The 24910-nt window shown below is 41.3% G+C and overlaps 1 protein-coding gene across 1 annotated transcript in view; it reads right to left on the bottom strand.

Annotated features, from left to right (window-relative positions):
• The window catches only part of LOC109644884 (voltage-dependent R-type calcium channel subunit alpha-1E), an 84449-nt gene that overhangs the window by 7711 nt on the left and 51828 nt on the right, over positions 1–24910 (bottom strand). The window contains exons 9-39 of the mRNA XM_069522038.1: positions 23865–23968; positions 22304–22419; positions 21989–22042; positions 20628–20669; positions 19237–19332; positions 18867–19076; positions 18613–18725; positions 18266–18378; positions 17856–17987; positions 16622–16691; positions 16346–16463; positions 15283–15350; positions 14993–15084; positions 11091–12008; positions 10248–10495; positions 9878–9989; positions 9443–9572; positions 8648–8707; positions 8007–8113; positions 7780–7791; positions 7522–7618; positions 6441–6601; positions 5925–6062; positions 5351–5552; positions 5082–5246; positions 4273–4383; positions 4102–4182; positions 3784–3969; positions 3005–3096; positions 2139–2298; positions 1808–1935 (exon numbers count right to left, since the gene is read on the bottom strand). Of these exons, the coding sequence (XP_069378139.1) occupies positions 1808–1935; positions 2139–2298; positions 3005–3096; positions 3784–3969; positions 4102–4182; positions 4273–4383; positions 5082–5246; positions 5351–5552; positions 5925–6062; positions 6441–6601; positions 7522–7618; positions 7780–7791; positions 8007–8113; positions 8648–8707; positions 9443–9572; positions 9878–9989; positions 10248–10495; positions 11091–12008; positions 14993–15084; positions 15283–15350; positions 16346–16463; positions 16622–16691; positions 17856–17987; positions 18266–18378; positions 18613–18725; positions 18867–19076; positions 19237–19332; positions 20628–20669; positions 21989–22042; positions 22304–22419; positions 23865–23968 (4436 nt within the window). The remainder of the gene's footprint in view (positions 1–1807; positions 1936–2138; positions 2299–3004; positions 3097–3783; positions 3970–4101; positions 4183–4272; positions 4384–5081; positions 5247–5350; positions 5553–5924; positions 6063–6440; positions 6602–7521; positions 7619–7779; positions 7792–8006; positions 8114–8647; positions 8708–9442; positions 9573–9877; positions 9990–10247; positions 10496–11090; positions 12009–14992; positions 15085–15282; positions 15351–16345; positions 16464–16621; positions 16692–17855; positions 17988–18265; positions 18379–18612; positions 18726–18866; positions 19077–19236; positions 19333–20627; positions 20670–21988; positions 22043–22303; positions 22420–23864; positions 23969–24910) is intronic.

The following is a 24910-nucleotide window of genomic DNA, read 5'->3' as shown; positions in this document are numbered from 1 at the left end:
AACGGTGGAGGAGTCACGCAGGAAGGGGTTGGGAGGGTAAAAGAGAGGAAGAAGAAAATGGAGGAGATACAAAAGAAAGGATTATTCCAAGGCAACACACAGGAGGAGAGAGCAAACAGAGGAGAAACAAAACAGGTTGTATTCTTTCTATGCCGCCAACAGGGCATAGAAATCTGGGAAAGGAGAAAACCTTGGACAGGATGAGCAAATGAATGACAGCCTGGATCTGGTACTACTGTCAAATACTTACGTTCTGTAGTGTTGTATGAATTCCAGAGAGATATAAAACATTTTAAAACCAGATCCAAAAGATAGAAAGAGACCGGCTTCCCTCAAACTCATCCAAAATCGAAGCTTAATCATTAAAAAAATTATTTTATTCAAAGTGAGTTTTTTTCATAATTCTGGATGACTGAGGGACATCCTGTGCCTTAGTATCCTGAGACCGGAGTCATTCTTTGACCTGAGTAACAAACCCCTGAGGGTTTGTTACTTCCTGAGGAGACAGTTGGTGAAGGGAAGGAGAGCAGGGACGGGAGAGAGTGGTTCTTGGCGTTGGGGGAACCAAACCTTGCACGCCACCCTGTGGGGGCAGTTCTTTCCAAAGCCCAGGGGAGGCGAGATTGTGCGTACAACTTTGTACATCTCCTTATAGTGCAACCTTCCACTGGAAAAAACATACATGTCTTTAGTTGTTTGTCATTTGAGCCTCTTCGTTCACAAGAAGAGTGAAATGACCTCAGTGGAGTCAGTTCTCTGGTGTAAAGATGAGAAAATATAAAAGCAGCAGTTTTAAGACATCTTATTATATACAATTTTAAATCAAACTTTTTTCACTCTGGTGAACTCATGAAAACGATATTGTTTCATAACAGCGGGGAGCGAAAATCTGAAGCTGCTTTAAGGTATGAACTCTGGAAAATACCAAAAATTGGATCCACATTCTCAACAACAGGAACATTTCTGGAACATTCAGGGACGAGACGTTATCACCAAAAGCCCTTGGATCTCATTGTTCTATGTTCTATGTTGTCATCTTTGTCTTGATGACACCTCACTCTGACAGTTTACAGACTTTTACTCGGGGCTGGCAGGAAAAGTTCCAGAAAATGTCTGGTGCACATGGCTGATATTTGCATCCTCACATACAACCCCTCTGAAAAATTGCAGATTTCAGTGCACGTCTGAAAGCAGCTTGAGAGCACTTTTTCGAAAGAGTAGGAAAGATGTACTAGCCTGAGTCAGCACTGTGATATACTGGTGCCTATTTCATTCATATCCACATTATACAGTAGCTGTAACCTTGTTTACAGGGATACCATCTTTCTTGATTGTACCACACTAGCCATTTGACGTGAACATAAGGTGCAGTGCCTGAACTATGTGTATCACTTCTTATAAAGGACTTTAGATAAAGGATTTGATCTTTCTCTAGTGTCGCTGAGATAAATTCATGCTTTTCAGTGTCCTTGGTGAATAAAGCTATAACAAGTTTGTCCAGGTTTTATGGTTATAACTTCTAGGTGACTGCTTTAGTCAAAGTTCAGTGTGCTGTGTGATGCTGGAGTGTGTATATAAGTCAACTTAAAGCATCTTGACCAAAATATCTACCTAGAGCACTGAAGTTGCTTCCATCCATGAACATATGTTTATGCATTGTACTAACTTAATATACATGTATTTTATTGAATTGCATTAATTACATGTGTGTCTGTATCATATTAGAACTTGACACTTGCATTTGATGCAGATAAAAAGCATGAAAATTGTGTGTGCGCTGTTGTGCACTGTTGTTGGAAACACTGACCAGGCAGCACGATCATACTCCCCCCAGATCCGGACAAACTCATCCAGGTGGTGAGGACCGAGGATGGATGAGTCTCTGGTTAGATACTCAAAGTTATCCATGATCACAGCCACAAAAAGGTTCAGCATCTGGACAAAAGACAAATAGCAGAGGATGGAGAGGCCTTAATGTTTATCTAAATTAATACATATGAATATAAAGAACGACTGCTGTAACAAGAAAATACAACACGATATGTGCAGTTCAGCTTCTCTTTAGCAAACATTTGCTTACAGACAAGTTATCCTTGTTTGAAGTTATAAATATTATTCACATTTAGTTTCTTTCTTACCAGGAAGGAACTGAAAAAGATGAAGGAGACAAAGTAGAAATAGGCAAAGTCAGAGCCGCAGCCGCCCTCTGGCTCTGACGTGAGAGAAGGGTCCATCTCGCACTGCTGCCCCCCCAGACACGACAACATGATCTCCTGCCATGATTCCCCCGTGGCACTCCTGCACATTCACGTACCCGCACACACACACACACACACACACACACATTGCACAACACAAGGAGTTGTCCAGCTCTCAGTGTATTCACAGTTACGTCTGCATTGGCAGGAGCAATCAAAGCATGTGGACTCCAGCTCAGATTCAGTTTCAAGAACCAGCTCTGAACCTGAGATGTGGTTGCGTAGTTAAACGCACACATGCACACTACATACTGTATGTCACGATTCTGACCTTTTGATTTATCTTAATGTCACTGTTGCTGAGGGGGTGTGATATTTTAATGTTTTAATGTAGAGATGTTATCTGTCATGTCATATGAGAACAAACTTGCACCTTCAATTTGGGAAAACAAACACAATACTAATTATAACAATAACATTCATTCTACCTTGTCTGTAAAGTTATTTGCTCAAGATAAATGGTACAATGCAGCATCTATCACCTCTCGACACTGAGTAGCCCCTTGGGTACTTGGAGAGCTAAGCCTTTCTAATGTAACCTAGCAACGTGATTCAGACGACATTAAAAAAACGTGTTACTTAGTGAACCAAGTGTAGCAAATAAAGAGGAGCAGTAGATCACAGCTGAGTCTCAATTTAACACTAAGCAACTAGCTTTTCTGAAGCACTGAAGCAAGGCCGCTGCATTAAGAAGAGAACTGAGTGTGTTGAGATTCAGACTGGATGCAGATGCCACAGTTTCCTACCTGAAGAGCAGCATCAGAGCACCACTGAAGGACTTGAAGTTGTTGTGCTGGTTGATGTGAGTCTCCTCATTCAGCTTAATGTTCCCAAACACCTGACGCACACAAACACACAATTGCAAAACCATTGCATTGCATTTAAAATGGAATTTTCACCATGAAACAAACTCATTTGTGAGGCTGGATTTAAAAATGTTATGAGGGTTTTTCTTATTTTTATTCCAGAGCGTGGTCTTCCAGTTTTAGAGCAGGACTTTTTCATTTTCATCATGAATTTGTAATGCTTTCACTTAAATCCTTGCGCCTGCACTCAAATAGCTCCTGCTTGCGTTTCGACTTGTTCCCCTTGTGCTCATAATGTGCACTCAGATATTTGTTGCTTGCGCTCCAGCTTTAGCTCTTCTCCCAGTGCTCAAGCTGCTTCTGTGAGCTTTATGTGTTAAACTTCTGCTCTCTGATTAGTTCTCTGCTATCTGATTTTTTTTACAACAACTACTTACTATTTGAATGCCAAATGTCGTGTTGACATATGATAATGAAGAAATGTCTGAGTGCAGGCAGTTTGAGTACAGGTAGAGCAAATCTAAGCACAAGCAGGGGTTATTCGAGTGCAATTACAGAGTGAGAGCATTACAAAATCTGAACATGAGTCAGTAAGATCTGCTCTGAACCTGAAATACCATGCTCTTGAATAGAGACAGGAAAATAAAATGTAGCAAGTCGAACATCATCTCCACAGAGAGACAGAGACTAATGATGTCTCTGTCTTTTCTCCCTCTGACCTGCATGCCAATAATGGCGTAGATGAAGAAGAGCATGGCGATAAGCAGACAGACGTAGGGCAAGGCTTTGAAGGACTGGACGAAGGTCCACAGAAGTATCCGGATGGTGTAGCCTTGTCTCAGCAGCTTGATCAGACGAGCAGCTCGGAACAGCTTCAGGAAACTCATGTTGAACGTGTCAACAAACTGGTAAACGGACAGAAACACAGTCAGTAAATATTTAAAGCTAAAGGTAAAACTGTGCTCGCAAGAGAACGCATTATAAATCAGACTTTCAGCCAGTGTTCGAGTCCGATGATAGCATGTTTTACTTATTACCTGCAGGTCCACCACAATCTCAGTGATGCTGCCCAAGACGGTGATAAAATCAAAAATGTTCCACGTGTCTCGAAAGTAGTTCTGCAGAAATATGAAGGAGAAACTTGGAGTCATTTACTAAGAGGATCTAAAATTCACATTCACGCTGTATTTTTGCCCTTTTGCTCTCACCAGAAAGCCGAAGGCCATGATCTTGAGGACACACTCGACAGAGAAGAGAACGGTGAAAGCTGTGTTCAGGTGCTTGAGCACGGCCTCGTACGCTGGTGGTGCAGAGTAATACTGGAAATAAAAAGGGGGCAGAAATTTGTGCTACAAGTGAGATAAAAATAGAACTTCCATAAACAGTTCACTGCAGCTCAACCTCATGATATCAGGCTGACATCAGTGAGAACCTCAGCCCTGCACGCAGCAGATCTCCAGGTTGATGGAAGATTCCTCCAGACCCATAAATCCTGCCTCAGTCTCTGCACCTCTCATCTGTCGCACTATATAAGGAGTCATTCCTCTGGGGGCGGCAGCCACTGTTAATGAGGTCATGCTAAATAGCAGCCCCTGGACATTATAGATCAATATTTAATACAGGCTGAGTCACCCCGTGTCTTGCTGTCTGTCTCTCTGTCTGAACGAGCAGTGTAGCCAGAGAAAAGGCAAGTTCAGGAAATAAATTGTACAGCATGAGTGGTGGAAAAAACTAAAACATCAGCCGATCCAAAAGCAAACATCACAGTGTGTCGAGGTGGTGCGGTGCTTCCAAATAAGGACACTTCACACAGTCAGGAGTGACACATCTGGGCTTATTTTAAAACCAAAGTGTTAACAGTCGCAGCTTCATAACAGAAGATGTTGCCGAGAAGCGACACAAGGTGAGTTTTTCCTATTAGCAAACAGGCATGTGTGAAAAAAATATGTGTCATGTTTAGGAGTGGGGGCAGACAGAGAGAATGAGGTCTTTAATGTCTTTGCTTCATCTTCCTCACCTTCATCATCAGTACAATGGTGTTGAGAGCGATCATGGCCAGGACAGTGTACTCAAAAGAGGGGGACACCACAAAATGCCAGAGACGGTACTGGAACGTGTGACGGTTCTGCGGCATGTAACGGGTCAGGGGCTTGGCACTAATTGCAAAGTCAATGCACGCCCTCTGAAATACAGGAGAGAGAAAGTGCAAGAGGAAAATATAGGAGACATGGAAAACAAATAACCGTAGGAAGGCAACTATCCTGGACAGGAAGAATCTTTCCTCACCTCGTTCTTCTCCAGGCTGCACTCCTCCATCATCTTATCCCCCTGCTCCTGGAAGGTAATGATGATGAGAGCCACAAAGATGTTGACGAAGAAGAAAGGGAAGACGACAAAGTAAATGACGTAGAAGATTGACATCTCCATCCTGTTGCCGTGGCTTGGCCCTCTGTCCTCCTCGGTCACGTCCACTGAATGCTGCAGGACCCTGAGAAAACAGAGACACCATGGTAACAGTCCTGCATGGGCAACAGCAAAAAGGTTTATCAGTTTATTAGTCAAATATTAAAGGCTTTCATGTAATAGTAATAATAAGTAAATTAAAACAACATATTTTTTAATTTAAATTTATGAATCAATTTTATTGAAAATATACAAAAACAATATAATCTAATTAATTTCATAAAAAATTAATGATTTGTTGAAATGGAAAGTGTTTAACTGTTTGTCAAGTTAATTTAATATTACTAAAGAATATTTCTCTATATAAAGGTCAGATTTGAGCATTATGAAAATATAAATGTTAAATGTTATAATGCTCATAAAATATGATGAGTGTGAGAATTGGAACTCGACTCACTGAGGCCATCCCTCTCCAGTGGAAACAGTGAAGAGGGTGAGCAGAGCCCAGATAACGTTGTCGTAGTGAAACTCGTGTCTCTTCCAGTCTCTTCTCTTCACCTCTTTCTTGTCTTTCCCGTAGTCGATGTAGTAACCCCTGCAGCAGCACACAGCAGAGGTGCATGAGACTATAAACACGTAACAAATGCAGAATATATAGAAAGTATTAACAGGTTTTTTCTCTTTAGTGTCAGGAGACATGGAGCCAGTACAGTTAAAACAATCAACCCAAAAAAATGAATTGATTAAGTGATTAAAGAAAGAAAGAAATAGTTGGGGAAAGAAGAAGTAAGAGAGGAAGAGTAGGAACAAAATTAATAAAGAACCAACTGAAGAATGTTAGTATGAGTAAAAAAAAATATACAAAGTGAACCAAAAATTAAGAAAGGAAGTGACAAACATAAAAATGAAGACAGATGGAAGTAAATAAACAACAAAGTAGGGAGGAAGTACTAAAAGAAGTAAAGTGTATTACTGGCAGTCCTTCTCCGTGTCCTTCGAACTGTCAGTACAGTAGAAAAACTTCCCTTTAAAGAGTTGCACAGCGATGACAGCAAAGATGAACATAAAAAGTTTGTAGACAATGAGAATGTTGAAGACATTCTTCAGAGACGTCACCACACAGTCAAAGACCGCCTGGAGGAGGAAGAGAAATGATATAAGGAGCAGGGCTTAATATATTTCATTTACACATAAAACCATCAAGATTAGCAGTAATCCATGTTTTCATTCATGTTATCAAAGTTATGTAATCGTCTAGTCAGGACTTTGCTTGTTTTCATCGTTCAATTTTCAGATAACAAGGCACATAAATGAAAATCTTTATGAGTTTTAAAAACAGAAACTTTTACTTTTTCATGGCATGAAGGGAAACTGGCTATTGCAATAAATGTAATAAATGTTGTGTAGCCTAAAGCTTTGAGGAATGCTCTCCAGTCATATATAAAGAATATGCAAGTTTTATGGATATATATGGAAATAGAACACGTAAAAGCATTTCACTTCTAACGCTCTCCTCTCCTTTTTAACCACCAGGTTTCTTCTGATTTATTTATTTGCTCCTCCCCTCTCTCCCCCCTCTCTCCCCCCTCTCTCCCCCCTCTCCTCAGACACAGTCCATGTGTGACGTTTGGCCCCTGACAACACATCTTCATGGTCTAATGATCCCAGTTCGTTACCTCATGGTTTATCACCTTGTCTGTCTACTTGTCCGGTCCCTGCTCTGAAGGAGGCCATATGGTTGGTTCCTGTCAGTGTGTGTGTGTGCGTGTGTGTATGTGTGTGTAATGAGACACTGTTAATATCTTAACCATACACTTGAAGCCATTTAATAAATCAAAATACATTATCAGAGAAGAAAGACTGCTTTGGGTTCTATACAAATACTTGTACATACATATGTGCACTAAATAGCACTTGGTACAACCTGTTTGATATTTGTATTGCTTTGATCACCTAGAGTAGTGTCTTTTAAATGTTTTTTATCAAGTAGCTCATAGCTGCAAATGTTGTCAGAAATATACTAATAACACAAATAGAGACGGAACATCTCTGACCTTGAGTTTAGGAAGTCTCTTGATGGTCTTCAGTGGTCTGAGGACACGCAGCACTCGCAGAGATTTGATGGTTTTAATGTCCCGTCCTTTGTTATTTCTGTGCAGCACAACAGAAGCAGCGTAAGTGTCCCATTTTTAAAAACTCCTTGCAGAACTGTGTTGATTCATCTTGATATTAAGTTTAATCTGACTTATTCTAATATTGTATGTTTAAAGATGCTAAAATCTCTAAGTGATGTAAACTTTGGCGGCTTTTACCCCAACACATTGCTGCTTGTCAGTCCCAAAGGGGACACCATCCATGGAGGAAGGAAAAACAGGAGAGAGGGACACATATATCAAGAAACAGAATGGAATAGAAGAATAAACCTTTTTAAACATTAATTTAAAGAGTAAAAGCAAAATGAGATATGATTTAATGACAATTTGATGATTACAAATATGTTCAATGATTGTGAGTAGTTAAAATAAGTCATGTGACTGACGTGAGGGCAAACGCCACCAGTGCTCCCACCACGACGATGAAGTCCAGGATGTTCCACAGATCTCTGAAGTAGGAGCCGTCATGGAGGATCAGACCCTGATCAATCATCTAAGGACGACACAAGAGTGTGCAGTGAAGAAAAAAACTAACAGGATGGTTTCATGGCATGCAGTCAACTTTAAGTTTAAATCTTTTTTTAGTGTTTCTGATTCAGGGTTGAAAAAATCAAAACCAACACAAGGAGTCAAGATAAAATCATGTACGTAACTAATGCTTTTCAGACAGTCCTCTAATTTTTTTAAATCATTTTTGTCAAATAATAATTCATTTTACTTTTTCAGAACAATTAGATTAAAAACAAACCAAACCAGGGATTAAAGAACCAAGCAGAAATAGCTTTATATTTGGACTTCCAAATCATTACTTGTCATATTTTAAAATATGTCAAACAACAACAGTTTCTTTTGGATCCTTTGGTGGACAAATTCATTTCAGCTTTATAGGTTTTAACTTTGGTAAAGAAGCAAATGCAATGCACAAAAGGAACTTTGAGTCCATGAGATCTGTGGCTCCATACATAGCTTTTTACCATCATCCCATTTAATGACATCATTACTGTACCATTTTTACACAGTAACTCACCTTAATAATCATTTCAAACGTGAAGACTCCAGTAAAAACGTAATCAAAATAACGCAGAACCTGCAACATGTGAGAGAGAGAGGAACAGTCAAATAGAAAAAATAGAAAATAAAATATGGAGATTTATCACAAAATAATAGAGATCCGTTATTCATCAAAACTAGAATCACCATTTTGAGCTCGAGTGAATGTTTGTACCAAATTTGAAGAAATTCCCTCAAGTTCTTCCTAAGATGTTGCAGTCAAGAGACCAACCATGTGTTTTGACGTCACAGAGACCTTGACCTTTGACCACTAAATTCTCATCGGTTCATCCGTGGGTTGAACTGAGCATTTTTTTTAAATTTCTACTGGTTGATTTCATAAAGTCTGAGTTGTTACTTCAGACTCTCAGCTTGAGGTTTAGTAAGAAACAGTCTCTGATGATAATACAACACAAGATAATTTGCCTCATTCCTCCCATAAACTACCAGGCTCACACTTCATTCACCTCACTCATCACCAATGTAATTGCTTCCCATCAGCTCACATTAGCAATCTTTTGCAAAGCAATTTAATGAATGATTTTTGGAATTATTATAATTTTTTTTATGGCACTTTCACTGCTTAGCACTGATGAAAACAGCTATGAGGCCCGAGGCACAGATAAAGGGTGATCTCAGGAGTTAATATTGATTCGGGTGATGGTTGTCACTGAACCAGCAGAAATATTCCAGCTTACATTAAGTTATTAATGTTACAGCTGTCCCTGTGTCAGACACATGACTTACTAAACAGATAAATGAGAGCATATACCTTATTCCAGTCAGAGGAGGTAGCCACAGGGTCCTCAGCAGCCAGTGCTATACTACTGGCAGCTATAACCAGCAGGATGGACATTTCAAAGTACCTGAGGTTCACGACGTAGTGACACGCTCGACGCACCCTGAGGGGGAGCAGATGGCAGAGTGAGGTCAGGTACCACATAAGACTATGCAGGCTTAGGCTGGCTGAAAGTTAATGGCAGCAGGAGTAAACAGCATGGATGGTGTGCAGCAAATCTAAACTAAAAAGACAAAACTCTGAATATCACGTTTGAACTGCCATTACACTTCATCACAACAATATTCTCTGGAAATGTATCCCAAAGGGCTCAACACTGCTATAAGGATGTCTGTGAAGAGTCCGCTCCGTTAAGACAAACTGTAAAACACAGTTTCCTGTGAGAGGTGGGAGTGAAAAGCAACTTACGGGTTGTCAGGTTTGAAGATGAACATGCTGTTTGGAGTCACAGTGTTGACAGGATTTGTGGCCTCGGCCTCCTCTTTCTCTGACTTACAGATTTCAGGATCCTTGCTGTTCACTGGAGGAGGTCAGGAGAAGAAGGTGGTGAGGTCATATTATATATATTTCCCACTACAATAAAAAGTAATAGATTTTAAAAGCCAAAAGCTGGGCAAGTTGTCGCTGAGGAAACAAATTGACAGCTACAGGTGCTGCAGCGATGGTTCATGTTAGCAGGTCTGAATTTGACTTATTGCAGGCGACAGGGCTGCAGTGATGGATGGAAGTTATGTCGCAAACCAACTAATGTTACCAGAAAAAACCACCGCACCAGTACCTGTGATTGTAGAGAGCTCCATACATGAAGTTGCACTGGGCACCTCGATGACGACACTGGAGCTGAGCTGAGATTTGTCCTGGTCCTGCTCCGTCTCCTTCTCTTCTTTGTTGTTCTCTGAGATGGCCAGAGGAGAAGGGTCTGATTGCTGGAGAAGCTCATCTTGCTTCTGAGGACACGGGTCATCGGTGTGGCTCTGCTGGTCATCTGGTGGGTTTATGTCTCCTTCTTCACCCCCTTCAACCTGTCTGCAGATGCAGAAAGAAACATTGGATATGAGTATAATATGATATCCAGGGATTAATCTGACCCAGAATATTTTTGGTATCTTTTCCTTCTCTCTACCTGTAATCATTGCTCTCTCTGTTTACTTAATGTGATCTGATTATTAAGGATGAAACTTAAACCATAGACTCTCTATAAAAATGGACGACAAGACAGCTCCCCAAAAGTAAAGCCAAACCATTTTGTTCGCCACCTGGTGGCCCTCTACAGTACAGTTCACAAACCTCCTTCATGTTAACTGATGAGGCAAACTAAAAAGTTCTCTCAAGGATGGTTGTCATGTTAGGTAGAAGTTATCGCTCTGATGTTTGATTAGTTTGTCAATTGTCCAGCAAGTTTGGTTTCAAATAGTTATTCGATGCTATAAAAATGGGGTGAAAGGTCATGATTGACAGCTGAGACTGACTCATGATTGGAGGGATCACAGACTCTGGCTTCAAATGACATCAAAAGTGACAGTTGAAGGGACTCGTCTCAAGGATGTTTGGCTTCAGGAGGAAGCAGAGATGCGTTTATTTACAGTCTATTTGCCAAACAATAATCTTTTTCTCGTCTCACCTGCTCTCCACAGGTTCGGACACCTCCTCCTCCTTTTTGGTCTCCACCTCCTTCTCCTCTACCTTTCCGGGGTTGCTCTTCCTCTCCCTGCTGACCGAGCGACTTGCCAAATGGCTGTCATTACCAGGAGATGACCCCTGACTTTTGGCTCCACTCTTATGGTCACAGTGATGTGCCGCAATCCTGTCCCTGATCCTGCCAAGACCTCCCATCTCAGGAGTCAGTGTGTGAATGTTATCTGGTGGTCTGAACTTCTTCACTGCCCTGTGCTGGCGATCACCATTCAATCTGGGGCTCCTGCGCTCACTGATGGTGTTGTGACCCTGAATAACACCCAGTGTTCTGCTCTCAGACAAGGGCTCTGATTCAGGAGACTCTTGTATGGTCATAGACACAGAGGCATCAGGCAGAGGCTCATTTGTGGTGTCCAGTGACTCAGGGACGGACATTGGGCATTCAGGTTTGTCACCAGAGAGGACGGCTCCCAGAGAGTCATCCACAGGCATGGAAGGAGCCGGGTTCTTGGCTGGTGATGCTAAGGGATCTGCCAGGCGTTTCAAACTCCCAGACGGTGTGTTCTGCATGGCCTTACGGTGCAGCGACAGCGGGTGTCCATGCTGGGCCTGGGCTGAGGCTGGAGACCCGTCCTTTTCCTCGCTGGGGCTGTTGAACAGGATCTCTCGGCTGGACATCTGGCGGTGTCTCCGCAGCTGGCTGGTCCTCTGCTCCCACACTGACATGGTCATCCTTTTTCTCCTCTCTCTCCTGGACATGAAAGAGTTAGAGGGATTGAGTGGTGGGGGTGGGCGGCCCTCCCTGATGCTGCCCTGCGCCTCCTCCAGGGAGCAAGAGTAAGTGGGGCGGCTGCGATGGATGGCTCTTTTCCTGTACAGGTAGGGCCGCCTCCTACGGCTCCCCCTGAGAAGAGAAAGACAAGACATGACGTCAGAGAATTTATAACAGTCAGTGTCACGTTTCGTATACACAGTAGATTAAGACTTAATTTCCGTTTGTACTGATTTATTCATCCAGGTTTGAAATGAGTTTAAAATTCTACAATAAAAAGTTTTAATAAAATAAGCAATAAAAACACTTCCAGCAAAAACTTGGAATCACACAACAGAGCAGGTGCTTTGGTCTGATGTTTGAGTGGTTTATAACAGCAAAAATAAAGCCAATTCATTTCAACATGAAGCGATTTACTGGATCAATGGTGATGTTAGGTGATACATTAATAAAGCCTGGGAGTGTTGTTTGACTCATAACAAAAAGAGTATGAAGCAGAAAGAAATCAGTGGAATAGATTTAAGAAATGTGTAGTTTGGAGAGTTCGGAGGTACAGGACAGAGCGTGAACAGAGCACGACAACACAGGATGAGTCTGGGACATTTTACCCCATTTAAGACAATCAGGCAGGCGTTAGAAAGAAATTCAGAGAGCAGAGCAGACAGTGTTACTTACTGGAGTCGAGGACTCTTGTGTGGTCCGTGTTATCAATGAGCGATTGGTTGAAAACAAGACATTAGTGCTTTTGTGGGCAGAGACAAAACAGGGCCAGGAGACACACACAGCAAATGGAACTCAGCGATCGTAACCTGGCCTTTCACACAAAGACCACGTCACGAAAACAACTACGCACAATGTAAATGGCATTTACAAGATGTTCTCCATTTGTTATTCATCGCTGATGGCTAGAGCTACTCTTTTAGAAGACTACACGCACACATTAAATATTAATTTTAGATTTAACTGCAACATGATGAATTCTGTTTGCAACTGAATTATTTCTCTCATCTCTTCTTTAAACATTTACAATGAAGCAAGCATAAATTTAAAAAACTGGACTTTTTATGTTTTGGTGTGTGTCTCCATTGGAGCCAAGCGGCACATTGACAAACAAGATGGTAACAGTGTTAGAAACAGTTAAAAAACATTCATAAACATCAACAGTCAGCACAACATTGATATAAGACATCATTAATAGACAGTCTGGGCTACAGTATGGGTAGAAAACACAAAGATGGGGGGGGGTAAGAGAACATTTAAATACCCTTTGTACAACAACCACCACATTGGGATGCAGCTCTGAGCACCACTGCCACCTCAGCTCATTCACACGCTTGCATTCCTTTAGGACATGCTCATAAAGCCAAAGTCAGGAAATCCATTTGCGGTGCTTTAGAAAAAAATGCGCTGAAATATTCAAATTGCTCAAGAGCATTTGAGGCGAGCGATTGAAGACTTCACAGCGGAAGAAAAACTGCACACACACTGAAAACACGCTCCAGATATCACAGTTTTCATATGATTTGTTGCATTCTCCGAGAGCATGTGTGCAACTTCTGTTTTTCTTCCTGTAATCATGCTGACTAGATACATGCAATCCCAAGGTGAAATGATCATCAGCCTCCAACATGCAACATCTCTCTCTCCGTCTCTTTTTTTACTGAGCAAATGCTGTCATGCAAGTTTCTTCAAGGTCACCGGGGGCAGGTACTTGTGGGGATTCACAGCTGACATCTGAGTTGAGACCAGAAACCCTTAAAGTTCATAGTGTCCTCTCTGAATACAGATGCCGGTCCAGACGACCCTGAGGTATTCAAGTCTCCTCTATGGGCTTTGACAGGGGCCTGACCCTCTGCTCGCTCAACTGACACTAAAACAAAGCTAAACTTTCACTTTCTGCCCTGGTTCTTCTCCTGGTCTGTTCTGATCCATCAGTTCATTTATGTGCAGGAAGTTTCGAGAAACAAATGCCTTGACGAGGGAAGGCAGAATGGAAGGAAGGCAGGGAGGACGTGAGTAAGAAAGTAAGACAGGAAGGAAGAGACAAAAATTAAGGTAAGGAAGGAAGAAATGGAGGGAGGGAGGGAAGGAATAAAGAGGTAAGAAAAGAAGGAAGGAACAAAAGGAAGGTTGGGAAGGAAGGAAGGAAGGAGGCAGTTGGGAGGAAAGAGGGAGGGAAGGAATGCACGTAAGGAAGGAAGAGAAGAAGGAAGGGGCAAAAAGTAAGGGAAGGAAGGAAAGAAGGAAGGAAAGAGAGAGAGAGAAAGACAGAAAGAATGAACGAGAAATAAAGAAACAAATAAAAAAGAAAGAAAGAGACAGAAAAAAAAGAGAGAGAAAGAGAGACAGAAAGAGAGAGACAAAGAAGGAACATAATTGTTTAATAAAATGTTAACTTCTGAAATCTTCCACATGCACATGCAACAAAGTGCTTGTTTACTGGACCAGACGCCCCCACTCGTGTGCATGCACATGCACGTCCACCACCTATAACGATGCATTGAGTAATAAAACAATCCACTGTGGCAGGAGGCTGGGCACTGAGAAAACAATGTCACGTTATTTTAGGAATCAAACCTTCCACAAGTGAGACAACAGATCAGAGCCTGCACACACTTTGTTTTACTTCTTCTGTACAACCCCAACGTCCACTTTACTGATGGACACACCATGTTAATTTGGAAACTGAGTAACCCTGTCTCCATGACAACACTACAGGCACCTCCCACCCCTGGTGTGGAACCAGTAACCATGGAGACATAGACTTCAATTAGGAGTATGCAGCGCTGCAAGCAGGCAGAGGTTTGACAGGAGGCCTTTCAGTCTATCAATAAGTCTCTAGTGGGACAGAAACAAATACAACAGAAACAGAAACAAGAGTCAAGCTTTCAAATAACATATAACGTGACAACCCTTAACCTTCCTCTATAACTGCTCTGCATCATTATTATTAACCCTATCCTACTTCACCAAATGATAAGACTTGTCATTTGCTGGAGGACACAGCAACACGTGTGAAGTGTTGCACCGGGGGTCAGACCCATAGAGACGCTCTCTGGAGGGAGTGAGGCTGAGGAGAGGAGCAAGTCAGGCAGGGAGAGCGGTTGCTTACTTACTCTGAGGACATAAAGGAGGACAACGGGCCGACCTCCTTGGCTTTCTGTAGAGCGTGCTTCTGGTTGAACGCTGCCTCTGCTTCCTCTTCATCCTGATCAAGAGAGCAAAAGGCGGCTGACTGACTAAAGCATCTGCAAGTTTAAATAATTAAACAGAAGTGAAGTGAAAAGTAAGAGAGAAGAACTGGACAGAGTGAAGAGATTATCATTTAGCAGAAAGTAATAGATTCCTGAGAACTAAAGCAGATAAGAGCAGTCTTACTCTTTATAGTTATATCTCTGTTTAGTACCTTGGTGAGTTCTTGTGCATTCGCAAGATTATCGACAGCGATGGCCAAGAAGACATTCAGCAGAGTGTCTGGTCACAGCTGAGTTAAGGACTGACAATGACTCCTTGTTAAGAGACTGATACGTGTACTTGCATGGGATTCAACCATCCAGTCCTGTCTTTGTGACCTAATCCAGAAAACCACATGTCACCCTAACATGCAGACTGAAATGGTAAAGGGAAGGAAGTAGGAAAATGTGCGTGAATTAAAAATTCAGCACAAAAAAGTTATGTAAAATGGAAAATCGAGATTAATAATAGATTGATAAATTATCAAGTGATTTGATTAAAACAGTAAAAATCTGTCTTACATTAATCATTCACAACTATTTATCATTACAGGAAAATGGCCTCAAGAGTGGAAATAACAGAAAATAATTGAAAGTGACAGTGATAAAACTATTAATGGAAATGATCAAATATATGTGAATTTATATTTTACCATTAAGTTCATCATAAAGTGGTGAAATGCCTCAAACATTTTATTTTTCTTTCTTCTGGAGTTGTAGGCTGAAACCTGGACTAAAAAATTAGGGTTTTGGTGTCATGTTAGCCAGAGAACTTGGTAAGAGAATAATTTAGATGCTCTGAGTTGAGTATTTCAGGTGATCCTTTATTTTATGATTCTTTTATTTTATCTAACTTTCTGAGAACGTTCCTACTATATAATTAAATGACTATAACAAGCTGTTCATGGTTATTTTGCAAGATTTCATACTTACATTACATACTTACATTTTACCCACAGTGCTCACCATGCTGATTTGCTTCATCTGTTCATAAAGCCTTCTGGAATTTCTGCCTAACTTTCGTTTTTAGGCGGGTCCTGAATACACTACGGTTGAAGAGGTGTTTGAAGGGCTAGATGACCGCTTCAAGACCATGCACAAAACAAAGGGGTAGAGCCAAATGGTCGGGCTAAGGGGGTCAACAGGGACAGGACCTTACTCTACCATGACAGAGAAAGTGACAACTGTAAAGTGAATGAAACCTTCCACATCTGACAGAGGAGTCATGAAGGATACAGTTTCCAAACAATGTGAGCACAATAAAGTAGATGGAGGACCACATGCCAGACTTTACTCCTCCTTGAGAGCGAATACCGTTGTACATAACCTCATTCCAGTCCTCTCCAGTCAGGATCTGAGAAAACACACACACACAGTCACACAGAATATTATCCACAGAAGTTGTGCTTCGCAAACATCAATGATGTGAATAGTTAAAAATTAGCTTGCATTGTGATTTACTGTAAGAAAGGTGTGTGAGGCAGAGAGCAGTAAATTGTCATATTTCCAGACCTGAAAGACGGTCATGATGGCGGCGGGAAAGGTGTCAAAGTTTGTTGGGGAGTAGTCCTCAAAGATGAACCTTTGAAACAGGATGTGACATATTTTTTCTTTAAAAAGCACAGTTGGGTCTATGTTGTTTTTTAAAGATTTTTTAGTCAAAGAAAAATCAATCTTCCTCCTCTGACTGGCTGATGGAGCTGCAGTTTGGGTTTTCCTGAGCCCTGTATTCTGGAGGCCAGTTCATACACAAGACCGAGCTTGTCTAATTCAGCCAGCCTTTATTGAAACGACAGCTTGTAGGGACTCGAGGGAAAACAGAGTAATAGCTGAGTGTTACAAAGGCACAGTCTCAGTTTCTTTCTATAATGAAAACAACTGTGAAAAGGACAATCTATTCTCTCCTCACCTGTTTCTGTTCAGTAAAGAGAAATCCATTGAACCATGACATCTTCATCAGCCTTGTGTTTAAGTTTGTAAATTTGTGTCCATTGAAACCACAAGAAATATCGACATGCCCAAGTGTTCGCTCAGATGGATAACACCCATATAATGCTGCAGTGGATGTGTGTGTGGTAATTTGTGGCTTTTTCCTGTCTGTAACAATGATAACTGGGGCAGTTTTAATCCAATTTGGATTTAGTGGCAAATTGGTTAAGGGGAAGGATCAGGACCCTTTGTCAATGATTTTTTTTTCAAATCTGTTAATGGTCAAGGTCACATCATTTTGTATATACATACATTTATTTAACAAAGGTATGGTCTTTAATATCTGTTTGCTCATTGTGGGAACTGTTGGGTTTCTCTATACATTTTGAAAGTCTCGATCTTCTATGTAATGTGAATTGAATAATTCAGATATATTTTGCATTAATATATATTGAAACATGTTTAATTGACATATTTAAATACCATAAAAAATAATCCAGTAATGATATCAAGAGAGACAACATACATATGCTCCATAAAGAAAGATGGACAACAAGTCTACAAATCCCCCCACTATACAGAAAGGAAGCCAATATACCCCAGACATGAACATTTATATCATATATTTTACAGTGATATTATCAGCTTATTATAATTGCAACTAGCCCGCAACCCTGTTAAAATTCACAGATTAAAATAACTTTATCATTTTGTCAATCAATAAAGTTAAGCAGCTATTGAATATTTAAGACTTCATGCACTGCAGGTATTGTGTCTCTCTAAGCATTTCTAGCTGCTCATGACTTTTTAATGTTACCTGCCACCGAAGAGCTGCATGCCCAGGAGCGCAAATACAAGGATGAAGAGGAAGAGAAGGAAAATGAGGGAGATGATGGACTTCATGGAGTTCATCAGAGAGACCACCAGGTTTCTCAGAGACGCCCAATACCTTGACAGCAACAAAAGGCCATGTTAGTGAGAAAAAGACAACAAAGTGCATAATTCTTATACTGTAATAAATTAGTATATACGTGACCGCCAACAGTCAAGTAAGAGTTTAACTTTTTGTAATGAATGTCATGGATGTTTGGTTATAGGATCTTAAATGTTTTAGAATGAATGAATCTCCAGCCGACTCATTACACTTTATTCATTCTAAATATGTGCAACTGCATATCACAACAACATGTCAAGCTGCACAATGCAAAGACTGTAGAGTTGACTAACTTGGTGATCTTGAAGATCCTCAGCAGACGAAGAGCACGGAGGACACTGATGCCAAATGAAGTTCCAGGCCTGAAGAAACCCCAGAGCACCTCAAAGATGCTGCCAACAATTACCTGAGAAAATAGGAATTCATAAGTAAACTGCAGCTTTGAATAAAAAAACACATTAATAAACTGATGTATAGCAATTATGGCATTTTGACAGGAAAGGTGAGACAGAGAGTGAGACAGAAAGCATGCCAAAAGAAACAGATATAGGGTGTGAGGGAGGATGCTGCATAACTAATCAACACAAGCAGCTGGATTTTGGGAGAAACAAATATAAGGAGAGGGAGACAGAGTACTGACGCTGCAGTCAAAGCAGTTAAAGGAGGAGTGGAAGTAGAGACGTGGTCCCAGGCTGTACATCTTCAGGAACATCTCAGTCAGGAACAGAGCGAGGAACAGGAACTCTGCATAGTCTGGAACAGAGACAGTCATTAGTATTCTGAAACTGACTTATTGCAAAAACATGATAAAACTGTGATTTTTTAGAGCATTTGACAGCTTCTACCAGAACACTTCTTATATTCCTGCAGCTGCTGAAATGAAGTGTGACTCACAGAGGAAGGTGGACAGCCAGAGAGGCTGGTTGTGGTGAACGATGGCCACACAAAGTGTGTTGAGGGCCACTAGGCCAAGCACCGTCCAATAAAAAGTGTGTGTCTTCACCACGCGGCGGATGGAGATGCGCAGGAGACGCTCCTTCCGCCGAAAATAGGCTGTCGGACCTCGCTTGACGCTCCTGATACTTGCTCTGGCCATGGGGATGCCTGGGGGGAAACAGGAGAGTCAGAGAGAGACAGTATTAGTACATGTTCCCACTGTGAATCCTGAACCCAGAGTGTGGGCTTAATAGCCTTATCAAGTATGCACTGCAGTATGTACACAAAATATGCCCATATTTATGAGCCTGTCCAGACTCCCACTCACCCACAGAAGAGATGTCACCATATTGTTCTTCCCCTGGTTGCCCTCGATGCACCACATCCATGCCTCTCCTCTTGATGGTGGTGGCTCTCTTCAACACTGCTGACAAAGCATGATGAGCATTAAAAAGTACAGCAAGCTGCACAGACAGTAATTCATTCAGTGAAATTAGAGAGAGCATACTGTCAGGGCAGTGACACAAGGCCAAGGTTTGGGAAACACCATTGAAGCAGTTTTTCATTGATGATGTCATGTTGAATCACTGATTAGATATTGTTGGTTGTAAATCATGAAAGACAAGAAAGATTTTTTAATAATCTCCCAGGTAACATTTAGGACCTGAAGAAGGACCTGTGCCTGAAACGTTACCTAGGAGGTAAGTGAAAAGTTTGAGGGAGCATAAACTAGTGTGCGGACATTTCTTGTCTTCAGGTTTTCATCACTTCTGTCCAGCACTGTGTGCCTATCAGGTTTGGAAGTGAGTACTTTCATATACTTTCTGTACATCAACATGGCCAAAACACTTTGTAGGACCACCCCTTCATTATAAAGACACACATACATAGACAATATGAGAATGCAATGAAAAGGTGATGGTGAAGGAAATGGGAAGCATCTGCCAGACAAGCTCATGCCTGTGAAGTTTTAGCTGAAAGGCAAAGTTGAGCTCATTATGAATGAGATAAAAATGATGATTTAATGTTTGTGTAATGATCCAAACAACTGAATGGAAACCTTCTGCTTCTATTTTGAGATCTCCATCATGGCAAACCATGCTCCGAGGCGATTTTGACGGTCCATGCATCTTCTGTATCTAAGCTACGTGCAAGTGCTTCTGCCATTCAGTTTTGGGGGACACGCCGTGCAGTGGGCACATGCCGAGGTGTGTTTTGACCTTTTCACTGACGTATGTGTTTATGATTACCTTTCAGCCTACACCACTAACACCTCCCCTCCACCTGATTTCTGAATCTACTGAATATTTGCTTGAGGACTTTTTTAAATAAGCCACTGTTCAAACATACACACACACAAACGCACACACACACAAATATTGCTGCCATTTCACAGGAGTGTTTGCAAAAGTAAGGGACAGTCCTGTCAAAACACACACACACCGAAAACACACACACACACACGAACAACAAGCACATGCATGTTCTTTCAGATCAGAGGTTGCTAAGGCAACTACAATGCGGCAACGCTATCAGAGCCTCTGCATTTATTCCCATCCCAGCAGCCAGCAGTTTGTTTTTACTCCATATTTGCATCATTTAGTTTATTTTGTAACACACTGAAGCGGAAAGTGTTTGCATGTGTACATTTCAGTGACAGTGTGTTTGTGTGTGTGTGTGTGTGAGCAGTCGGAGAGCAGAACAGAGGAAGGTTCTCACCATAGGCACCACCTGTACTCCACTCTGGGAGGCTCCTGAGTGCTGCCAATCAATCAACATTTAATAAAAGCCCTGCTGGTTTAGCGAGGAGGAAAGGTCAAAGTAGAGCTGAGAGGGTCAGAGCAGGTACTTAGCCTTCTGTGAAGCACTGTGTCCAGTGGCAGGTTTAACGCCATCACTGGTAATGCTCTCACTACGTGGCATTCAGAGTTGCAGACTGTAACACTGATCTGTGCAAGCTCAAATCTTAAATTGATATAGATATAAAAATTAAAAAAATGCCTGTTCTAGTGGCTCCATTGTGTTTTACCTAGATGCAGATTGGGTTAAATGCTGACATCAGCATACTAGCATGGTCACAATGTTAAAACAGCATAATTTATAACAGCATGGTCTGTGGGGCCTAATGTTAAATCACAACATATTGTGATCTTGGTCTAGTATTTATCATGTTCAACATATTTGTTTTGCGTGTTTTCATTTGCTAATTAGAGCAAATCAGTAGAGCTAATGAGGGGAATGTTTAGCACATAAACCAATGTGTTATTGTATAGTTTTCACCTGAAGATGGCGCTAGATTAAGTAAGTGGATCACCTAAATGTTGGGTATAGTGGTGCTTTTTAGATTCTTCTGATATAAATGCTGCTAGTACACTCATAATGACAGTGCTAACATGCAAAGTTCATCATGTTCACCATAATGTTGTGGGTTACCATGCTAACACAGGATTCTTATTTCTAAACACAAAGTTGAGGCTGATGGGAATGTCATTAGTTTGGTCATAAAATGTAGCAGTGGTTTCATTTTGTCCTGATGGTGGCGCTAGATGAAAATCCCAAGGATCACCAAAGATACTAGGTTTCATCCTCTGGTGACGTGTTGTGTCCACCAAATTTCATAGTAATCCAACAGTTGTTGAGACGTTTTATTCAAAACCACAAATCCTGGTGGCACAAGAGGAATTGTGATCTTCAAAGTCAATGGGAAACATCATCTGGGAACCATGAATGTGTGTACAATATTTCATAGAAATCAAACGAATATTATAAAGATATTTCAGTTTGGACCAATGTGGTGGACTGACCCCTCAACTGATAACACCGTTTTAAATGATCAACCAGACTAAATGTGTAATTCATCTTCACTGAAAAAAATGTTTCATGTTTTTATCTGTATTTTAAGAAAATTAGTGTTGATCCTAAAATCATGAGAATAAGCAACAAAAACTACAATAGCATATGACTGAATAGCCTTTACAAAGCAAACTGGCCAGCTTAAAAATTAAACAGAATGTAAAGCAATGTGAGAGTTGCAGAGTGACAATGTGCACAGAGCGACCAGGGAAATAAAACGTTCTTACCATCGAGAGCAGAGGGTCCTGGATTCTTATTCTCCTCAGCCAGCATCACCTCCTCTGGAAAGCACAAAGTCAGAGTATGATCAGAAATGAGCAGCGGATGATGGCTCAGATGGAAAGAGATATACTGGCATCTTTTTCTTTGCAGCTATATTTGAAGCTTAATTGTAACATACAGCCGGCAGACAACAGGTTGCATCAGACAGCTCCACAATTAAAAGGATTAGTCTTAGCCTAAAGTGAAATATTGATTTTCTTTTTCTCATCAAGAGCCAAATTACTGTGTCTCCTCTCAGCTGTGACTGGGAATAAAGCCACCTGCTCTGTCGATCCAGGCCCGGTAACCATTGAGCTCTCTCTCAATCTGCTGCTGGCGTCTCAGTTTCATGAAGGCCCTGCGGTTTTCCACTCGCTCTCTCTCCTTGGCAAATTCCCTGCAGAGACCAGAGAAACATTTATTTACTCTTTCAGGGTAAAAGGATTTATGGTCAGGGGCGTAAATAATTGCACTTGGAGACAATTCCTGGGGACATTTGCTGTTGTTGTCTGGAACTGGGCTCTTTTCATTGTTTATACAACCACAAAAGGAGAGAGGAGATGAGAGGAGAGGAGAGGAGAGGAGAAGAGTGGATGGGGGAGGGGAGGTCTCTTCTCTTTACCATTGAGATAATGGCATTGGATCCCCAATTAACCTCTTGTAAAACTAATTAACTTGAACAGACTCTGACACCACTTGCTGAAACACAGTTGACAGTATAGTTTCTGCACAAACTACATAACCAGCCAGGGAAACAGAAAGTCCCATTAACTAAATAAAGTGCATGTGAACCTGCAGCTCATTTGATAAATTCTTCAAAGGATGGTGTGAAGGACCTGGAGACCAGACTGAACCTGTGCACACATTACAGAAGATTCAGATATCTTCACAGAGACCGAAACCAACGGTGCATTTGAGCAGTCCTCAGTTAATCCTCTTAGTCATCTGTTGGGCATAAGGCCTCAGAGAGTACCCTTGTTTGGCAGCTCTTTGTAGCCTCTGTGACAGACATTTGCTATACAGGGAATCATTGCTAGCTCCACATTGAGTGTGGGTGTGCTTCCTCTTGAATGGCCCCTCACCTGACACCAATCTAGCTATGTTGAAGCTGCTCTCAAGCCTCTCCACCAGAAAAGTAAAAGCACCAGGACAAGCACTGATACACAACATATGCAGGCTGCTTATACATCTAACATTTCTAAGTTTGAAAATCCACGAGGTGGGATGCAAACCAGTGTGAACTTCAATTCCATCAAACTTAGAAAAATATGTACCTAGCGGAGCTCCTCTCACCTTGCGTTATTCTCAAAACCTTTAGGGCTATCTTACCTTCATCAGGGTGATGTCTGAGGTTGTTTCCTGGTTTCTTGTTTAAAGCCAGTAAATACAGTAAAGTATACTTTGGATGTTTGCGCTTTTGTATACTTATTCAAATTTTGACCAGTTGTAACCTGGACTCAAAGATAAAAGGATTAGATTCCAGTTCTCAAAGGTCACTTTGACCTCATATGAGTCTGGGAAAAAATATGTATCCTGAAACTACAGTGGTAGGTGAATGCATACAACCATTATTGATTCAGCTCCTGCAGTGAATTTAACAATGACTAACACTTGTTACATTAGATGCATGATTCATACCAATGACCAATGACTATCTGAATGCACCATTTAACTACTGACCAGCATGCAATGGACTGGAATGTCAAATAAAGGTCTATTCTACAGGCTGCATTACTGAGACACAAATAGACAGACCCTTAACTGGGACACTCTGTCTGGCAGTCAGACACGGAAAACTCAATATGCTTAAACTGGGATCTTAGGACTGAAGAGCGAACCTACCCAGAGAGGACTCCCAGCACCAGGTTCAGGACAAAAAAAGAGCCGATGATGATGAGAGGGATGAAGTAGAGCCAGTTCCAGCTGGGGCCCAAGGCATCGTCAGTCTGAGACATAAAAAAAAAAAAAGGTTTAATCTTAATAAAATCAAGTCAGGCTGGAGCAGACTCGACTCATGGTGCAATTGTGACATAAGACAGAAATACTAAGAAAGTGTAGGTGTTTGTGTGGCTGCTGAAGGTCTGAGCCCAGGAGAAGGCTGGGCTCTGAACAGAGACATGATGTGTATTGATCTGCTTCAGCCTCACAGAGAGAGTGTGTGGAGGTTTTCTGGGAACTGCTGCTACTGCTGTTTTTTTATCCTCTGTCCTCAACTTTGATTAAAGTTTCTGCAGAGCATCTTTGATTCTGGAAATATCTGTCATTTACCAGACTATACCATTATCAAATCAGTGTACAAGTGTTAACAAAATAGTCATCACTGTCACAGTAATGGGCTCCAGGCACTGTATTGGGTACACCATTGTAGTACTGGGAAGATGATAAAATGTGGCCATAGTCAGGAACAATACTCAGAAAGACTGTGGCATTTAAACAATGGCTGATTGTTATTATGGGACCCGTAATCTGACATGAAAACATTCCCCACACCATTAAACACACCAACAATCACAGTCTGGCCTGTTGACACAAGGTTGGCTCCATAGACTGATGCTTTTAATGCCAAATTCTGACTCATACATCTGAAGCCTCAGTAAAAATTCAGATTCATTAGACCAGACTCCTTTTTCCAGTTATCAGTTATCCAGTTTTGTTGAGCCTGTGCCCATGGAAGCTTGAAATTCTTGTTCTTGGCTGACAGGAGAGGAACCCGACATGTGTTGTTTTGAGTCAACAGACTGTTAGAAGTGAAAATCCCAGGAGATCAGCACTTTCAGAAATAATGCTACTGACATATAGCCACATGATTTTATGCATTACACTGCTGCTGCATGATAGGCTTGATTGAATGATTGCGTAAATAAACAGGAGTAGAGTCCTATTATAGT

Source organism: Paralichthys olivaceus, chromosome 3 (genome assembly GCF_024713975.1).
Source record: "Paralichthys olivaceus isolate ysfri-2021 chromosome 3, ASM2471397v2, whole genome shotgun sequence".
NCBI classification, from domain to species: Eukaryota; Metazoa; Chordata; class Actinopteri; order Pleuronectiformes; family Paralichthyidae; genus Paralichthys; species Paralichthys olivaceus.
This window is presented reverse-complemented; position numbering and strand designations above follow the sequence as displayed.